This window comes from Octopus bimaculoides, chromosome 9, assembly GCF_046866305.1.
Source record: "Octopus bimaculoides isolate indiv1 chromosome 9, ASM4686630v1, whole genome shotgun sequence".
Lineage (NCBI taxonomy): Eukaryota > Metazoa > Mollusca > Cephalopoda > Octopoda > Octopodidae > Octopus > Octopus bimaculoides.
Window position 1 is genome coordinate 41,842,866 of NC_142936.1, and position 17,500 is coordinate 41,860,365.

Here is a 17,500-nt window from a genome sequence, read left to right on the forward strand (position 1 = left end):
TGTATGTGTGTGTGTGTTTTATTGTGGGGGAAAAAAAATTTTTTTCTCAAAATATTTTGCACGATAATTTTTTAAGAAATCTGGACATCTTTCTTACTGCTAACCATTCAACTTCAAATTACAATTGTTAATAGTCAGAAGTCAAATAGACTGAGATGTACATATATTGATATCATATAGAGTGGAAGTTCAATTAGAAGTTTTGAACTCATTATTTTGTTGTTAGCAATCCATTACCTTAAATTTGAAGTCATTAAGTCTTTTAACGTTATTTTACTGGGTTTAGTCTTTTGACTGTTGCCATGATAGGGTATCACCTTCAAAAATTTAATTGATCATATTGACCTCAGAATGTATTTCAATTTGGCATTTATTTTATAGATCTCTGCTTGATGAACTGCTAACTTTGAGACATGGTGGGACACAATACTCATTTTAACAACAAATGTAAAAACACACACACACACACACACACATATTAGGTGTAAGAATGACTGTTTGTTTGAGAAGTTTGCTTCCCAGCCACATGGTTCCATGTTCAGCCCTTTGCATGGTACATTGGGCAACTGTTTTCTATCATAGCCTTAGGCCAACCACAGACTTGTGACCGAACTTGGTAGACAGAAAATGACTGGAAATCATGTTTATAAAGAAGAGTTGTTTACTTCATACTCCTCGTGTGCCAATTCTGCCCATAAGAAATGAACAACTAATACAATGTGGCTGTAGGTCATAACACCCGGGCAACGCTGGGGTTCATTGCTAGTACCTTATATTATTGGGAAAAAATTTCCCTAAAATAAATAGTTATATATCAAGCAAATAATCTATATTCAATTAAAAGAAGAAAATGGAGAGTTAATGGTTAATAATTAATTTATTAACATATTGGTAATCATTCCAACAATTGTTTCAATTTATACTCAATCAATGAATTACAAATTTATGTAATAAATCTGCATTTATAAGTTATGAGTAAAATATCATCAGGGAAATATAAGGCATTAAATAATTACATGGTGAACAATTTGTTCTTTCCAACAGACTTTGAACATATATATATATATATATATATATATATATATATATAATATAATACAATATAATATAATACAATATAATGTAATATAATATAATGTAATGTAATGTAATATAATATAATGTAATATGATATAATATAATAAATGAATATAATAAAATATAGTCTTTTCTACTGTAGGCACAAAGCCTGGACTAGCCAGTTACATTGATTTATTGATCCTCACAAAAGTTTGAAAGGCAAAGTTGACTTCAGCTACATTTGAACTCAGAACTTAAAGTGCTGGAAGAAATGCCACTAAATGTTTTGTCTGGTGCATTAATGATTTTGCCATCATGTAATCTTAAGTCAAAATCATATTCATCTAATTAAAATGGGGTGCATATATGAGACACAGTTGGAAATAGAGTATATGTAACATGTATGCACCATGTTTTCAGTTGTCTCTTGTAAAAATCAAAGAGTTATACCAAAGCCTGATTTTTACTTGCATTCATTTACATATCCCAAGAATGCATTGCCTGCCTTGCAGAAATCATTGTTGGAATGTTCAAATCTTGTCTTAGAACAAAGATCATAATTGTTAGCTATTTGGTCAGTCCTTTATACTCAAACATTATGATTAATCTTAAGCATAACTCTAACTGTTCTAGAAATTCTCAATGATCCTAGAGGAGATATTATAAACAGGGTTTTATGACACCTCACTGAGGTATTATTAACAAGATTTTATAGTCCCTAGTTGATATGTCATAAATGGTATTTTATAGCCCCTAGTTAATCTATTATAAACAGAAGTTAATGACCCCTAATTAAAATATTATAAATAGGACAATATAACTCTTAATTGAGCTGTTATAAACAGAAATTTATGGCTCCTAATTCAGATATTATAAATTGGGTTTTATGGCCCCTATTTGAGATATTATAAACAAAAACTTATGGCCCCTAACTGAGACTTTATAAGTATGATTTCCTCACCCTACTTCAGATATAAACACAGTTTTATGGCTACTAATTTAGTTATTATGAACAAGAATCTTTCTAAATGCTATTTATAGGTTTTATTATTTTCTTTTCTATGAAGGCAGTGAGCTGACAGAATTGTAGGTGCTTGGCAGCATTTCCTCTGTCTTTATTTCTGAGTCCAAATTCTGCCAAGGTCAATTTTACGTTTCATCCTTCCGAGGTTAATAAAATAAGCACCAGTTGGGCACTGGAGTTGATGTAATCAACTTTCCCTCTCCTCTGAAATTTCTGGCCCTGTGTCAAAATTTGAAAGCATTATTTTTTTCTATTGAAACAACTTAATTATAGAGGCTACTACTTAACAATTTTATATGTAATTTCTCACTTCAGATCAACTTTAAATATACAGTGGACTGGATTCTTTGACCCTCACTCCTCAATGCAGAAATTTGAATATTGCATCGGCAAAATGCCATTCCTCTGTGACATCTTACAATGGCAGCCAGCTTTATTAACAACTTCTGTTGTTGCACTCAACTTAAACCTTCCTCTGAATACTTTGCTTTATGCTTCTGTGATGGGTTACAACAATGTGGGTCTCACTTCAACTGGTTCTTCTGCTGGATTCTACATTGATAAAACACCACCAAAAGTTCTGATGCCACCAAAGGTTCTAAACTTACACAAACTATCCACTAATGGCAATGTCTTCTATACTACAGACAGCAGTGTTCTGTCATTAGAGTGGTCATTTAAAGATGATGAGAGTCCAATAGTTGACCGTTTCCTCATGTTATATCCACATCACTCTGGTACAACCTTTTCTAAAGAGTTCCAGTTGCCTCCAATGGATCATGCCACTTTGGTTCTGAAAGGAAAAGACAGGCTTCAGGTAAAATTAATCACTTTATTCTCACTTAGACTCAATTACTTTTGGTGTAAATGACTAAATCAGCTGATATATATTCTTTTAATTTTTACTTGTTTCAGTGATTGAGTTGTGGCCATGTTAGAGCACTTCCTAGCAAATTTAGTCAAACAAATCAACCTCAGTACTCATTTTAAGTCTGGTACATATTCTATCAATCTCTTTTCCATCTTGGACAAAAACACAATAGAATACAATAAAAACATGTAAAGTCCTGTGAATTCGCGTGAAATGTTTTTGGTATAAACAAATCAATATATTGCATAAATAGTCTCAATAGGTATTCCTCGAATCTTTGCTAACTTGAAAAAACATTACATAAACAAACAATGTTTCTAGAATTAATCTCTGTTTTATGGGGTTTCATTTCAGGATGGTTCACTTTATAACATTTCTATGGCAGCATGCAATGCTGCAGGACTTTGCACATTTGCCGATGCACTTCAGCAGATTTATGTTGACAGTACTGCACCATCCATGGGCCATTTCAAACCAGATAAGCTCAGCTGGGACACTGTCTCAGAAAATGGAGTAAATCTAACCAGACTTAACCTGGTTTGGTATAATTTTGAAGACGGAGAATCAGGTATCAGCAGGTGAGACATTTTGAATTGTGATATGATAAAACACCAATACTAATGTTTCTTGTTGTCATTGCTGCAGTTGTCCTTATAGTTGTTGTTGTTGTTGTTGTTGTTGAGCAGCTAATAAACCAGTTACATGATTTCTAAAAAGAAGTAACTAAACAAACATTTAGTTAAAAAGTCCAGTGTATCAGTAGCACCAAGACCAGTCTAAGCCTCTCTTATGATTCCTTTCACATCTAGTAGAGTGCTTTACGAAATATTAACCCTTTAGCATTTAAACTGGCGATATCCAGCCCAAATATTCTACCTGATCTGGTCTCTCACATTTACCCTACAATGCCATTCTAAAAAAATATAGTCACATCAAAGAAATCTTGAAGATAGAAGATAATGCATGATTAGTTCAAAACAATGTGAATAAATAAGCATTATATTTGACAATGAAATCTGAATGCTAACAGGTTAAATTAATCCCAGTATGTGACTGGTACTTTATTTTATCAAACTCAAAAGGTTGAACAATGATCCACAACATGTGATTAGGTGAGGTCTGCATGGACTTCTGTGGAGACACAGACTTAGTTGTTAAGGTGCTGGGCTCATGATCATAAGATTGTGGTTTCAATTCCTGGATTGGTCAAGGCATTATGCCCTTCAGCAAAACACTTCATTTCATGTTGCTCCACTTCACTCAGCCAGCAAAAATGAGTAACCTTGCGATGGACTGGTGTCCCATCCAGAGTAGGAGAGGGTGATATATATATATATATATATATATATATATATATATATATATATATATATATATATATGCTCCAGAAACCAGGAAACTGGCTCTATGAGTCTGTATGACTGAGCAGATAGCTGTATGGACTTCTAAGGCCTGGTGATTTCCAATTACCTCATGGTTAATCTGGCCTTGTATTTCACTGAGGAAAAAGTGGAGGTGTAAGGTAGAAGGCCTGATGCTACACATGTGGGTGTGAAGACCACTTGAAGGCCCACTGCCTGTAATAAAATGGGAAACCAAAACGAAAATAAAAATGGGCTGATAGTAGCAAGGGAAGCAGCAACAAAAATGGCAAATCACTGAGGATGAAGTAGATCTTGCTTGCTATCATTTGATTTGGGTTTAAAAGTTCAAAGTGGACTAAACCTTTCATATCCCACCAAACTGATAACAACACCTTACATGGGTGAAGACCTTCTTTAGCCTGGGGGTGCTAGTGTTTCTCCTTTCCCTACCCACTGTCTTCAGTGCTTGACATTTTTATAGATAACCTATTTCTCATCATGAGTCACTATTTGATCCCAAAAAGGTTCATTCATGAGACATGACTGCAAAGAAGAGCATACATTCGCTCTCTATGTGCAGAAAGTTTGTGAGGAACCCATTGACCCAATTTGCTGACTTTACCGATGGCAGCTGCTGCTACTGCTGCGACCACCATTTCCAGAACACTGATGACTGCAGCTTCAATGGAAGCTAAAATTGAAGCAAAGATAAATAGAAACCCTCATCCTCAAAGCCACAAGCATTGGGGGCCAGCCAAGGAGTCCTTTTTTGCCACAAGACTAACCAAAGAACCTGAACAGCAGTTTTACCATCATTGTATTATGCTGATAGGGGAAAAGACAGAAATTAGAGAAAGGTAGGAAAACTTACTGGAGTGGGGAAAATCAGTAAAACGAGAAAGGGTAAAAAAAAACCGAATGAACCAAAATCCTCATCCCATCCTCAATAATCAAAATGCTGCAAGATCTTTACCAGTCATTACACTATGTAACATGATTTTTGTCCTTGGGTAGCAACTGTTATTTCCTATTTGCTTACTCCTAGAAAGAATAAAAAATGGCTAATATTTCCTTCAAACTGTGCTTTTGTTGCATTTTATTCAAACCCTAAAGAATCCCTCTCAACACACAGCCATGGTGCTCCCCCACTGCTCCTGCTCTTGATCAGAGATGCACATATCGTCAGCCACTAAGAGACATGCTTAACTGGTTGTCAAGCAACTGACAAGCAAATCTGTGGAATTGAGCAGAATATTTGCTATAACGATATTTCTGCTTCAGCAATTCAGCAGTGAATCTATCTGAAATGTAATGGAAAGCAAGTCAGTTTCAAAACATTCATGTTCAGATCACAAAAGCAAAGTTTGAAGGTAATAGTAGTCATTTCTTTTGATTTCTAGATAGAAGCAAATAGGAAATAAGCTTATTGACCAAAGACAAAAAAAAAGATTTTGTTACACAGGCGCAGGTGTGGCTGTGAGGTAAGAAGCTTGCTTCCCAATGGCATGGTTCTGGGTTCAGTTCTATTGCATGGTATCCTGGGCAAGTATCTTCTGCTATAGCTTCGGACTGACCAAAGCCTTATAAATGGATTTGGTAGATAGAAACTGAAAGAAGCCCATTATATATATAGCTATATATATATATGTATATGTTTGTGTGTCTGTATTTGTCCACCCCCACTATCGCTTGACAACCAATATTGGTGTGTCTACATCCCCATAACTTAACAGCTTGGGCAAAAGACACTGATAGAATAAGTATTAGGCTTACAAAGCATAAGTCCTGGGGTCGATTTGCTTGACTAAAGATGGTGCTCCAACATAGCTGCAGTCAAATGACTGAAACAAGTAAAAGAATAAAAGAATGAAAAAAGAAAAAAGTGCTATCTGATAGTCTGAAATAATTAGAAAGAAAACAGTACTGTGTTGACTGAGGAAGAGATAAGTTAAATACACCAAGCTAAAACCAAATGATAGACCATTAATGAAAATCCCACCAACAGTCTTTTTAGATCTAAGGGTGCACTTCTCAGATGATGAGCAATTCTTCACAGATGAGCTAAAGTTGATATTGCTCATGAGAAATTTTGGAATTACTAGTTTATAGAAAGTGATCATGGCAGAAAGTAGTCAAGGCAGAAAGTTACTATAGTTGTTGGGGTTCTCTGATCCTATTTAGGTGGTGGCCTTTCACTGTTTGTAGCTGGGTTACTCTTGTTTGTTTTTATCAACTACATATCTAACCTGTTTTTATGTGTTGTATTGCTTTTTGCCTCACTTCTTGTGTAGTATATATACATACACACATATGCATGTGTGTATGTATGAATGTATGTATGTGTCCCTTTGATTAGTAACCTCTTTTATTATTATATCATATTTCATATTATATCTATGGTCCTTTGTGTTAAATAAAAGAAAGATCATTATTATTATTGAGTGAGAGAGCTGTGCATGCCATCAAAGTGACACTGGGATAAATATATGAAGCCCAGTATACCCATCATGACTATCCATCTGATAAGAGTACTACTATTATTATTATTATTATTATTACCTTCGTGTTAGTGAAGGTGGAGGTATTGTTTTCAGTTGTGTTTGTTTGTCCGTGGACAAGATATCTCAAGAATCATTGGATGGATATGGATGGAACTTTCAGGGATGTTTGGCTTTATGACTGGCATGAACTGATTAGACTTTGGGATCGATCCTGTACTGGACAAGGATTCTGGATAATTTTTCCCATTTTTTATTTAATTTTTGAGAGTGGTCAGGTTCATTTTTAGTATTCTTGTTTGTGAGAGCAGTCGAGTTTATTTCAGATATTCTCATTTTAAAAATCATCTCTGGCTAATCATTGAGAGGACGTTAGTGTTGCCTTGGCAGAGGCTTGCGCTCTCTGAGTGCTCTTGTTATTATTATTATCATTATTATTATTTTGGATTGTTAGCACGCTGAGCAAAATGCTTAGTGGTATTTCATCTTCCATTACATTCTGAGTTCAAATTCTGCAGAGGTCGACTTTGCCTTTCATCCTTTCGGGGTCGATTAAATAAGTACTAATTACGCACTGAGGTCGATGGATTCGATTTAATCCCTCCCCCTAAATTTGAGGTCTCGTGCTTCCAGTAGAAAGGATTATTATTATCATTATTATTATTCTGGATTGTTAGCATGCTGGGTGAAATGCTTAGCGGTATTTCGTCTGCCACTGCATTCTGAGTTCAAATTCCGCTGAGGTTGACTTTGCCTTTCATCCTTTCAGGGTCGATAAATTAAGTACCTGTTGAGTACTGGAGTCGAGGTGATCGACTCTCCCCCTCCCCACAAAATCTGGGCTTTGTGTCTATAGTAGAAAGGATTATTATTTTGGTTTTATGCAGGTTCAGTCTTATTCCTGGCAAGATTTATGTCGGTAGTGGGTTACTACCTGTAACCTTAGGTATTCACAAGTTTTCAGTAGTCTCTCAAGAGCTTAGAACCCTCCTGATAATCCTTGCTCTCCCTAAGAGGCAAACTTTCTGTAGGAGCTCTACAGGACATTTTATTCCAATTTTCTTGAGCCATTTGTCTTGACTTTGCCTTTCATCCTTTCAGGGTCAATAAAATATGTACCAGTTGAACACTGGGGTTGATGCAATCAACTCATCTCCTCCCACAAAATGGCTGCCCTTGTGACAAAATTTGAGACCATTATTGTTATTATTATTATTATTATTATTATTATTATTATTATTATTATTATTAGGTGCCAAGCTGGCATTTTTACCAGCTCTTTACATTCTGAGTTCAAATTCAATTCTGCTGAGATTGATTTTGCTTTCATCTTTTTGGTCTTGATAAAATAGATACCAGTTAAGCAATGTAATCTATAAATCGCTTGCCCTAAAATTGCTGGCCTTGTGCCAAAATTTGAAAATCACTATTATTATTATTAATGTGACATTTTTATAATTCAACATCACACTGTTTCCTTCATTCTCAGATATCACCTAACAATACGCCACTTAAGTAACCAACTACTAAGCAAACCCATAACTGTCCCTCACAAAAGTGGAATGAAATACCAATCTGCCAGAGCAATACTGAATGAACTTCTCATACCACCAGATGAACTCATCATTGAGATTCTAGCAGAAAATGGAGTAGGTCTTTACAGTGCAGTATTTAAACTGACTGTTGAAATGGTGAGTGGCTCCATACAAGGTGACTATGGATTGCTTGATATCCAAAAACACTCTTGTTCTATACAGTATTGCAATAATGACTGTACTTGTGCTGCTAGTGGTAAAAAATGTCAAGTGCTCTCTAAAGCCTCAATGAAATGTCATAGTTTACCTGAAGAAAACACTTCCTTATCAATAGATGTATTAAATGATAAAGGTTTTATTGTATCTGCTAAATGTCTCACAGCTTATTGGAAGGTGAACAACATTTCTGCTGTCCAACGTTTTGAATGGAGTGCAGGTATCAAGGGTTCCAGTTTTGGTGATGGTATCTTCAATATTCTAAAAGAAAATCCTTGGAAAGATATTGGTTTGCAAGACCATGTGACTTATTGTTTACCTAAAGGACAAGATCTACTGGCTAGTGAAGAATACAAGTTTTATATTAAAGCATGGTATTCTGCTGACCAGTTCCGTGTGTTTACATCTCCAGACACAATAAATCTTGATCTCTCTGCACCTGTCGTTCGCCGAGGGGCATCAGTACGAGACACAACAAAAGGATGCGGTGAGGAGGATGTTGATTACATGACAGCAGTAACAACCATTGCAGCTTGCTGGAAGGGAGTTTTTAAAGAATCACAAAGTGTGCTAACCCATTTCATTGTGATGGCAGGAACTGCACCTGGTTGTAAGTAAAATATTCAGTATCTACTGCCTATTATGAGATTTCTTATTAATTTAGTCAACATCTTTCCTATCTGTGAGAAAAAAAAACCCCTACATTTTTACATCCTCTGTACACATTATATGTCCATACCAATGAAGTCGCTTTTGCACACCACAACTGATTGCTCTTCTTCTCAGTCATCTCCAACATTGCTCATCTTCTCAGTTTAAATCAGACATCCAATGGAAGACAGTGAGCTAACAGAATCATTAGCACGCCTTACAAAATGCCTAGTGGCATTTCATCCATCTTTACATTCTGAGTTCAAATGCCACCAGGGTTGACTTTGCCTTTTCATCCTTTCAGAGTTGATAAAATAGGTAGCAATTGAACACTGTGTCAATGTAATCAACTTTATTCCCTCAACCCCGAAATTGCAGGCCTTGTGCTAAAATTTGAAACCAGTACTATACATCGAATGGATCATGCTTATTTAATTTCTCCCTAACCTTCATACATCTTCTGCATTCAGTGCTCGTGTCTCACTACCATATAAGTATTGCATTTCACCTCATAGGCTTCACATTTAATCTTGCTACTATGCAGCATTTGTTAATATTTGTAAATCTTATTTAAAACAAGGCATTTTTCATCAGATAATATGTGGGTTTCTTTGCATAAGTATGTGTATATGTACACATATGTATCTGTATGCAAAGTATGTGTGTACATCACTTGTTAAGGTTATCAGTACAGATTTACTATAGAAATTATAGCCTGCACTGATTTGTAATGACATTTCATATCCAAGTATGCCAAATCAGTGCTGGCTATAATTTCTATAGAAAATCTATAGAGATAACTTAACAGGTGATTTAATAGCACTGCTAACACAGTAGAACACGATATTGACTTATAACGTGTTTGATATACTTTGTAGTATATTATGGTTGCTTAATGAAATACAGTGTCCCTACAAGTCATTAATGTGTGGACATGTTTATATGTATGCATGTGTGTGTATGTGTGTGTGTGTGTGTGTGTGTGTGTGTGTGTGTGTGTGTGTGTGTGTGTGTGTGTGTGTGTGTGCATGTAAATGTGTATGTATGGATGCATGTGTGTTTGTGTTTGAATGTTAATATGTTATGAATTGAACATAATTATGAAAATACCAGTAAAAATAATGCTTATAATTGATGGTTAACTTGTCCCATTTTTCAACAGATGGAGACCTTTTGCCAGCAGAAATCTTACCAGCAAATATTACAGAGAAAGTCAGCCAAGTGAAGTTAGAGAAAGGGAGCAGCTATTATTTCACAGTGGTGGCAGTTAATAACCTTGGACTCTTTGTTTCATTGAGTTCTGATGGATTTGTTTTTGACGATACACCTCCCTTAGCAGGCATTGTATATAACACAGAGATCTATCGCAGCAGTCACCATCAGAACTTACAAAAGTCTTTTGGAATATCCTGGCATGGTTTTGAAGATGCTCACTCTGCTGTACAAGAATATGTAGTGGCAATGGGCCCATCCAAGCTCGCTAATGCCATATCTCCTTTTACTTCTGTTGGAATTGCAACACATCACAAGTTTGAAGTTCTGAATCTAGAGCAAAGCAAGTGCTATGTAGGCTATGTTCAAGCAGTTGATGCAGCCGGTCATAGAAGCAACATTTCTCGATCTCCAGAAGTTTGCATAGATAGGACACCTCCTGAAGGTTTTATGTGTGATTCTACCAAAATTATCATCCAAAAGGAATTTGAAGTAAACAACAACAGTCTTCAAGACCAGGATCAACACTTTATCACCACACTACAGCTTCAGTGGCACAAGATCTATTACATCTCTTTCACCGTTCTATCTCATATATACAGACAAAATATCATTTTATACATTGGAGACTATGCAGCCCGTATTCCTCCTCGAATACTATCTGACACTTCTCAATTCAAATTCCATTTTATATCTAGAGAAAATGGAAGGAAAAATGTTTCCCTTCAGATTAACACTGGCAGAGATTTACCACCAAAATTCCAAATGTCTGTAGAGGAGTGTATTTCAGTTAGTTCAGATGTAAACAGTGCATTAGAACTTTGGCAAACTTCACCTACTACAATATCAGTCTCCCTTCAAGTACAGGATGAAGACAGTGACATCAGACATATTTACATTGGTGCTGGAACTACACCACATGGTTTCCAAATCAATCAACTGGCTCATGTTTCTCCCAGTGGTATACACACAATATACAGTGAGTCTTTTTTCCATGGACAGCAAGTTTATGTGACAGCACAAGTGGAAAATGAAGCAGGGTTAGTTGCTACCTTTACAAAATCTGTTACAGTTGACAAAACTCCACCTGTTATCAGTATGGAGTACTTTGTTATATCACATGATCAACCAACAACAATTTTAGTTGAAGCAAAGTGGAAGTCAAAAGACAAGGAGTCTGGTATTTATAAATGCTATTACAGTATAGGTAAGTAGTTATAAGTAATCTATATTCATTCCTTGGTATTTTTTAATAATGAGTTCATAAATACTCTTGCACCAAGCAGTTCTCAAAACCACAGAACTTTTGAATCTGGTCAGAGAACTCAAATCACCTTTTATTCTGATATTTTGTCAGCCCTTTTATTTTGACTTTTATTCATCATCCACATTTGTTATAATGGCATATTCCATGGTACCCACTAGCCTAATGACATCTGATCATTTTACCAAGTCAGTCAGTCTTAAGTCATCTTTTATTATAAAATACTGCAGTGAAAAAAGGTTTTTTCTAAGGCAGAATGTTGTCAAAGAGAAATTTAATGGTTAATGTGACTTTACTGCAGCTATTAAAGGCCTTCAAATGCATGTGTGTGTGTGAGGCAACTTAAGCTAGCGTTTTCTACTATAGTCATGGTCTGATTAAAAACCTGTGAGTGGAATTGGTAAACAGAAACTGAAAGAAGCCCATGGAACATGTGTGAGAGTTTGTAACTTTTATCTTTTACTTGTTTCAGTCATTAGACTGTAGTCATTCAGTTTCCATCCACCAAATCCACTCACAAGGTTTTGGTTGGCCCAAGGCTATATTAGAAGACACTTGCCCAAGGTACCATGCAGTGGGACTGAACCTGGAACCATGTGGTTGGGAAGCAAGCTTCTTAGCACACAGCCACACCTATATATATATATATATATATATATATATATATTGTTGTTTACACCACCTCCATATCACACACATCACATCACAACAAACCACCATGCACACACCAGCACTCATCAATTCCCACCCCCACATTTTCACACCTTCACACCTACATGCGTTAAGATCACCAGCATTCTCTCACACACACGCACCTTCGTTTTGGGATCGCAACTTCTTTGTTATCTCCCCTTCTTCTTAACTCTCCTGTGTGATCCTTCTGTCCGGCATTCACCATGATAGATCACTGACCACTACACATATATTTTTTTCTCTCCTTGTTTCTTTCTGTGTTCCTTTCTGTTGAAGAGTGTAGGCTCGAAACGTTAAAGACGTTCTCTATTCCCGAGCGTTATACTAATACATCCATTTGTTGTTTACACAACAAGAAGCTTGGCGCATTAAACAGCTGTAAAAAAGTATTTTCTAAATGTATCCACTTCAAGAACTACTTACTAGAAAACTGGATCTTCCTGTTTGATCATTAGGCCTCTCCGAGTGTATAAGGGTCTTTTCTTTCCCCCTCTGTTCAAGGGGAAATAATCTGTACTCATTAACATTTTTCCGTATTCCTCGAGTTCTGAGCATTTTCTCACGTTTGCGATGTAGATATTTTAAAATTTTGTATTCATATAGAGTCTGATAAGCTGTCCACAAGGCTTTAGCTTTGTGGGTGCGAAACCTTGAGTAACTCTATATAAAATTTTGTTGTAATAATTACTGCCCTATATTTTAGAGTGTGCTTCTTTCTGATATTTTTTTTATTAACTATGAGCATGATCGTTACCAGTGTCGCCTTACTGGCACTTGTGCCGGTGGCACATGAAAAAACATTCGAGCAAGGTCATTGCCAGTGCCCCTGGACTAGCTCCTGTGCAGGTGGCACGTAAAAAAAAACACCATTTTGAGCTTGGCCATTGCCAGTACCGCCTGACTGACCTTCATGCCGGTGGCACGTAAAAGCACTCACTACACTCTCGGAGTTGTTGGCGTTAAGAAGGGCATCCAGCTGTAGAAACTCTGGTGCAGCCATCTGGTTTGCCAATCTTCAGTCAAATCGTCCAACCCATGCTAGCATGGAAGGCAGATGTTAACCGATGATGATGATACATATATATATGTATGTATATATATTGTATATGTATATATAGATATATATTATATATATACATATATATATATTGTATATATAATTATATACATATATATTGTAGATATAGATATATACATACATACATATATATATATATATACATATACATACATACATTTTATATATATATGTATATATATATATATATATATACATACATACATTATATATATATATATACATATTTATATACATATATATATACATATACATACATACATTTTATATATATATGTATATATATATATATATATATACATACATACATTATATATATATATATACATATTTATATACATATATATATACATATACATATATATATATATATATATATATATATATATATATTAATATATAATATTAATATATATTTTATACTGTGAAGCTTAATTTAATTTTAATTTTTAATAAATTGATTTTAATTGAGTTTTTACCTTTAATTTTGGATTTTATCCCTAATATTATTATTATTATTATTATATATGTATATATATATATATATATATATATGTATATATATATATATATATATATATATATATATATATATATATATATATATATACATACATATATATATATGTATATATATATATATATATATATATATATATATATACAGGGTTTAAAGAATAAAGTGTTGTCTAAATTGCACAAAATGAAAATAACACTGATATCTCATTTTCACAGATATATTTACCAAAGTTACATAAAAATATCTTGAAATACTAAAGAGTAAATTTATTCAAAATCGTCATTGGCTTCAACCACGGCCTCCAAGGTGACTTCGGAATCTCCTGCAATTTTCCTAGATAGTCCCCTTCTTTAAGTTGGTGAATGCTGCCTTCAGTTTATTTTTGGTGTTACAAGTTTTGCTGGTTTCTCATTCAACTGCACCCCACACATAATAATCAAGATGGGTTGCAGTCTGGAGAGTTAGGTGGCCAGATGTTAAGGGTAATGTGGTCGCAGAAATTGTCTCTCAGTCATGGCTGGGTTCCCTTGCTTGTGTAGCATAGTGCAGAGTCCTGTTGCTAGACATAGAGTCTTCCAGCAGCCACCGTCTTGACCCAGGGCAGTACAACTTCCTCCAGGCACTTGATGTAGGCCTCCATGTTGAGTCTGGAGCCATGTGTGAAGATGAATGGAGGCATAACGTTGCCATCACTAGTGATCACTCCAAACACCATGATGTTGACTGGACTTTTAGTTTTTATCACTCTCAGTACATGTTCGTACAATCCTCCCCCTCTTCCCACATGGCATATCAAGCTAAAGCACGTTATAGAATGAGAGAAAATACTAGAAGAAAGTAGATGTAAAAGTGGAATGTTGAGAACACCAGAAAACGAAAGAAAAAGGAGAAGAATTAGAGTTATGTCCCTTTTGACTGTAAAGTCATATGGCTGAATGATTAGAGGCCTAGAGGCTGAGGTACAGCTGCTTAATCTGGAGAGGGCAGTATTTTCCAGTTCATCAACAGGAGGAGGTAGTGCTGGCCTGGGTCAAGAGGGTGGCTGCTGGAAAACCCTATGTCTAGCAACAGGACTCTGCACCATGCCACACAAGCAGGGGAACATCCATATGTCTACACCCACTGAAAATTTCAGGTCTGGAATTCAGCTGTACAATGGAGTTCTTAGGTCTGAAAAGGATCACTGATCTTTCAGCTACATATAGCTTATATTTTTTTGAGTTGTTAACGTATGGTGGGAACTTTTCAACTATTTTCTACTTGAAAATATTTCTGCATGACCAGACATGTTTTTCACAGGAGGATTGAAACAAATGGCAATGCCTCTATGACAGTAACACTTGTTTACAATTATCATGCAATATCAACATGCACACACAAAAAATGCATACATATATGTAACAGGATAAAGATCCCCTGTTGTCATGAACGACCATGGTTGTTTATAGAAGACAACACAATCATGAGGCAGTGAGTTCATTTCTCAGACTGGGGTGTATGTTGTGTTCTTGAGCAAGACATTTTATTTCACATTGCTCCAGTCAACTCAGCTGTAGATGTCACTGGTGCTCAGCTGTATCAGCCTTTTGCCTTTCCCTTAGATAACATCGGTGTCATGAAGAGGGGACGCCTGTATGCATAGGCAACTGCTGGTCTTCTCTAAACAAATTTGCCCAGATTTGTACCCCAGAGGGGAACTTTCTCGGTGTTATTCCATGGTCATTCATGACCAAAAAGTGTCTTTACCTTTTGTTCTTGTAATTTTAAAAACTTGACATTCTTAAACTCAGTTATTTTCTAAACTTACAAAATGTGACCCCAAACAAGCAAAACTAATATGAAATCAGTAAATTATATTTGGAATCTTGATGATTTAGTTTCTAGTAAATCTCTTTACAATTTTTCTTCTATTTCCTTCCCCTATATCTGTAGAATTTATTTTTAAAAACATACATTATATTATTAAAAACAAAAAAATTACAACTATTTTCTCATTTTATTTTGTGTTAAATACAAAATCAATATGCTTTTAATGATCATTAATAGCCTTCATCTTACTCCATAAGTTGTACCACATTAGTATTTCCATTCTGCTGTCTCCCACAACACCACTGCAAACACCAGCTATTATATATAAAACTGCCATCAATTCATAAAGGCTTTATAAAGCCAATTCTTTTCCATGTCTATTACCATATTTTCTGGCATACAAGTCAAATTTTCATGACCAAAATCTACAGCCAAAATAATAGTAGGTCATCTCTAACACTCAAGACAACTTTGGAGGACCTAAAATTCCATGTGAAATGTAGCAGAATTTAGAAAGATAGCAACTATATCTGAATATTTACACTACATATTTACACCATGTATTACATTGGCTTATGTGTTGAAAAATATGTTAGTCCCACTTGTGAAAATAAGCAAAAAAAAAATACAGATACTGATCTATCTACAGAAAAGTCAAAATAAAAAATGATAAAAGGTTAGTTTATGATGGCACTGATGGGGAAGACGTACAAATTATCTTGAAGTGAAATTCAAAATACACAGCCATGCAAACATTCTTTAAAACGTTTTTCATTTCATTATTTAGGGACATCGGAGGACAACACAGCCTTTGTGCAAAAGACAGAAATTTCAGCTAGCAGCAAGATCAGTAAAATTCTATCAACCAAATCTGTTGGTAACAAACCTATTATCATGAATGTAAACTGCATAAATAATGCAGGGCTTGCGTTCAGTCTGATATCCAGACCAAAATCTGTTTCGAAGTTACATAACCACACCAAAGTTCGCATGATTCCAGTCAATGAATGGTCCAACACAAATTCTTGCTGTATACAAAGTCATCAAAGTCAATTGAAGGTTGTTATTGAACATTCTGACCAAACTCAAGATGATTACGTATGCAGAATCACTGAAAATGGTAAAATTTACATGAATTGGATGTCTGTTGGTTACCATCGGCAACTGACTTTCAAATATCTCACTCTAAGAGATGGATATACCTACCAAGCAGAAATAAAAAGAAATCACACAACAAAACAAACTGAAATCCTTCGATCAAATGATGTTGTGGTGGACAGTTCCAAGCCAGAACTAACAGGTAAATTAACATTTTATATGAAACATTGCAGCTGAGACATTAAAATATTTCATTGATATTTCTATGACAATCCAAACTAGTAATTCTTAAACTGTTTTTGGAAGTGTGCACCCTTGACTTTACATCATTTCTAGTACACCTTGTTCTATAACATTATCCAGAAATTGGTATCATACAACATTATAGACAAAACATTTTAAAGGGCTCTCAATAAACATAATGTCCGTCTGGGGACACCTGAAATAATATCCATGCCAGACTGGAACCACTGATCTGTCTTTGTACAAACATTGACTATTCTTCCTCTCGATATGGTAAATATCTCTATACATTGACAGTGGACCTCTTCAATCCTACTCTGAGGCATCATGGACAAATATAATTTTCTGTAGCCTGAGGTCGAACC

The 17,500-nt window shown here is 35.2% G+C and overlaps 1 protein-coding gene across 2 annotated transcripts in view; it reads left to right on the forward strand.

The window, feature by feature from the left end:
- The window catches only part of LOC106872661 (uncharacterized), a 75,364-nt gene that overhangs the window by 52,724 nt on the left and 5,140 nt on the right, over positions 1-17,500 (forward strand). For both annotated transcript variants that reach the window (XM_089357454.1, XM_014919724.3), the window contains exons 16-20: positions 2,399-2,900; positions 3,309-3,532; positions 8,306-9,177; positions 10,381-11,637; positions 16,582-17,094. In XM_089357454.1, the coding sequence (XP_089213580.1) occupies positions 2,399-2,900; positions 3,309-3,532; positions 8,306-9,177; positions 10,381-11,637; positions 16,582-17,094 (3,368 nt within the window). The remainder of the gene's footprint in view (positions 1-2,398; positions 2,901-3,308; positions 3,533-8,305; positions 9,178-10,380; positions 11,638-16,581; positions 17,095-17,500) is intronic.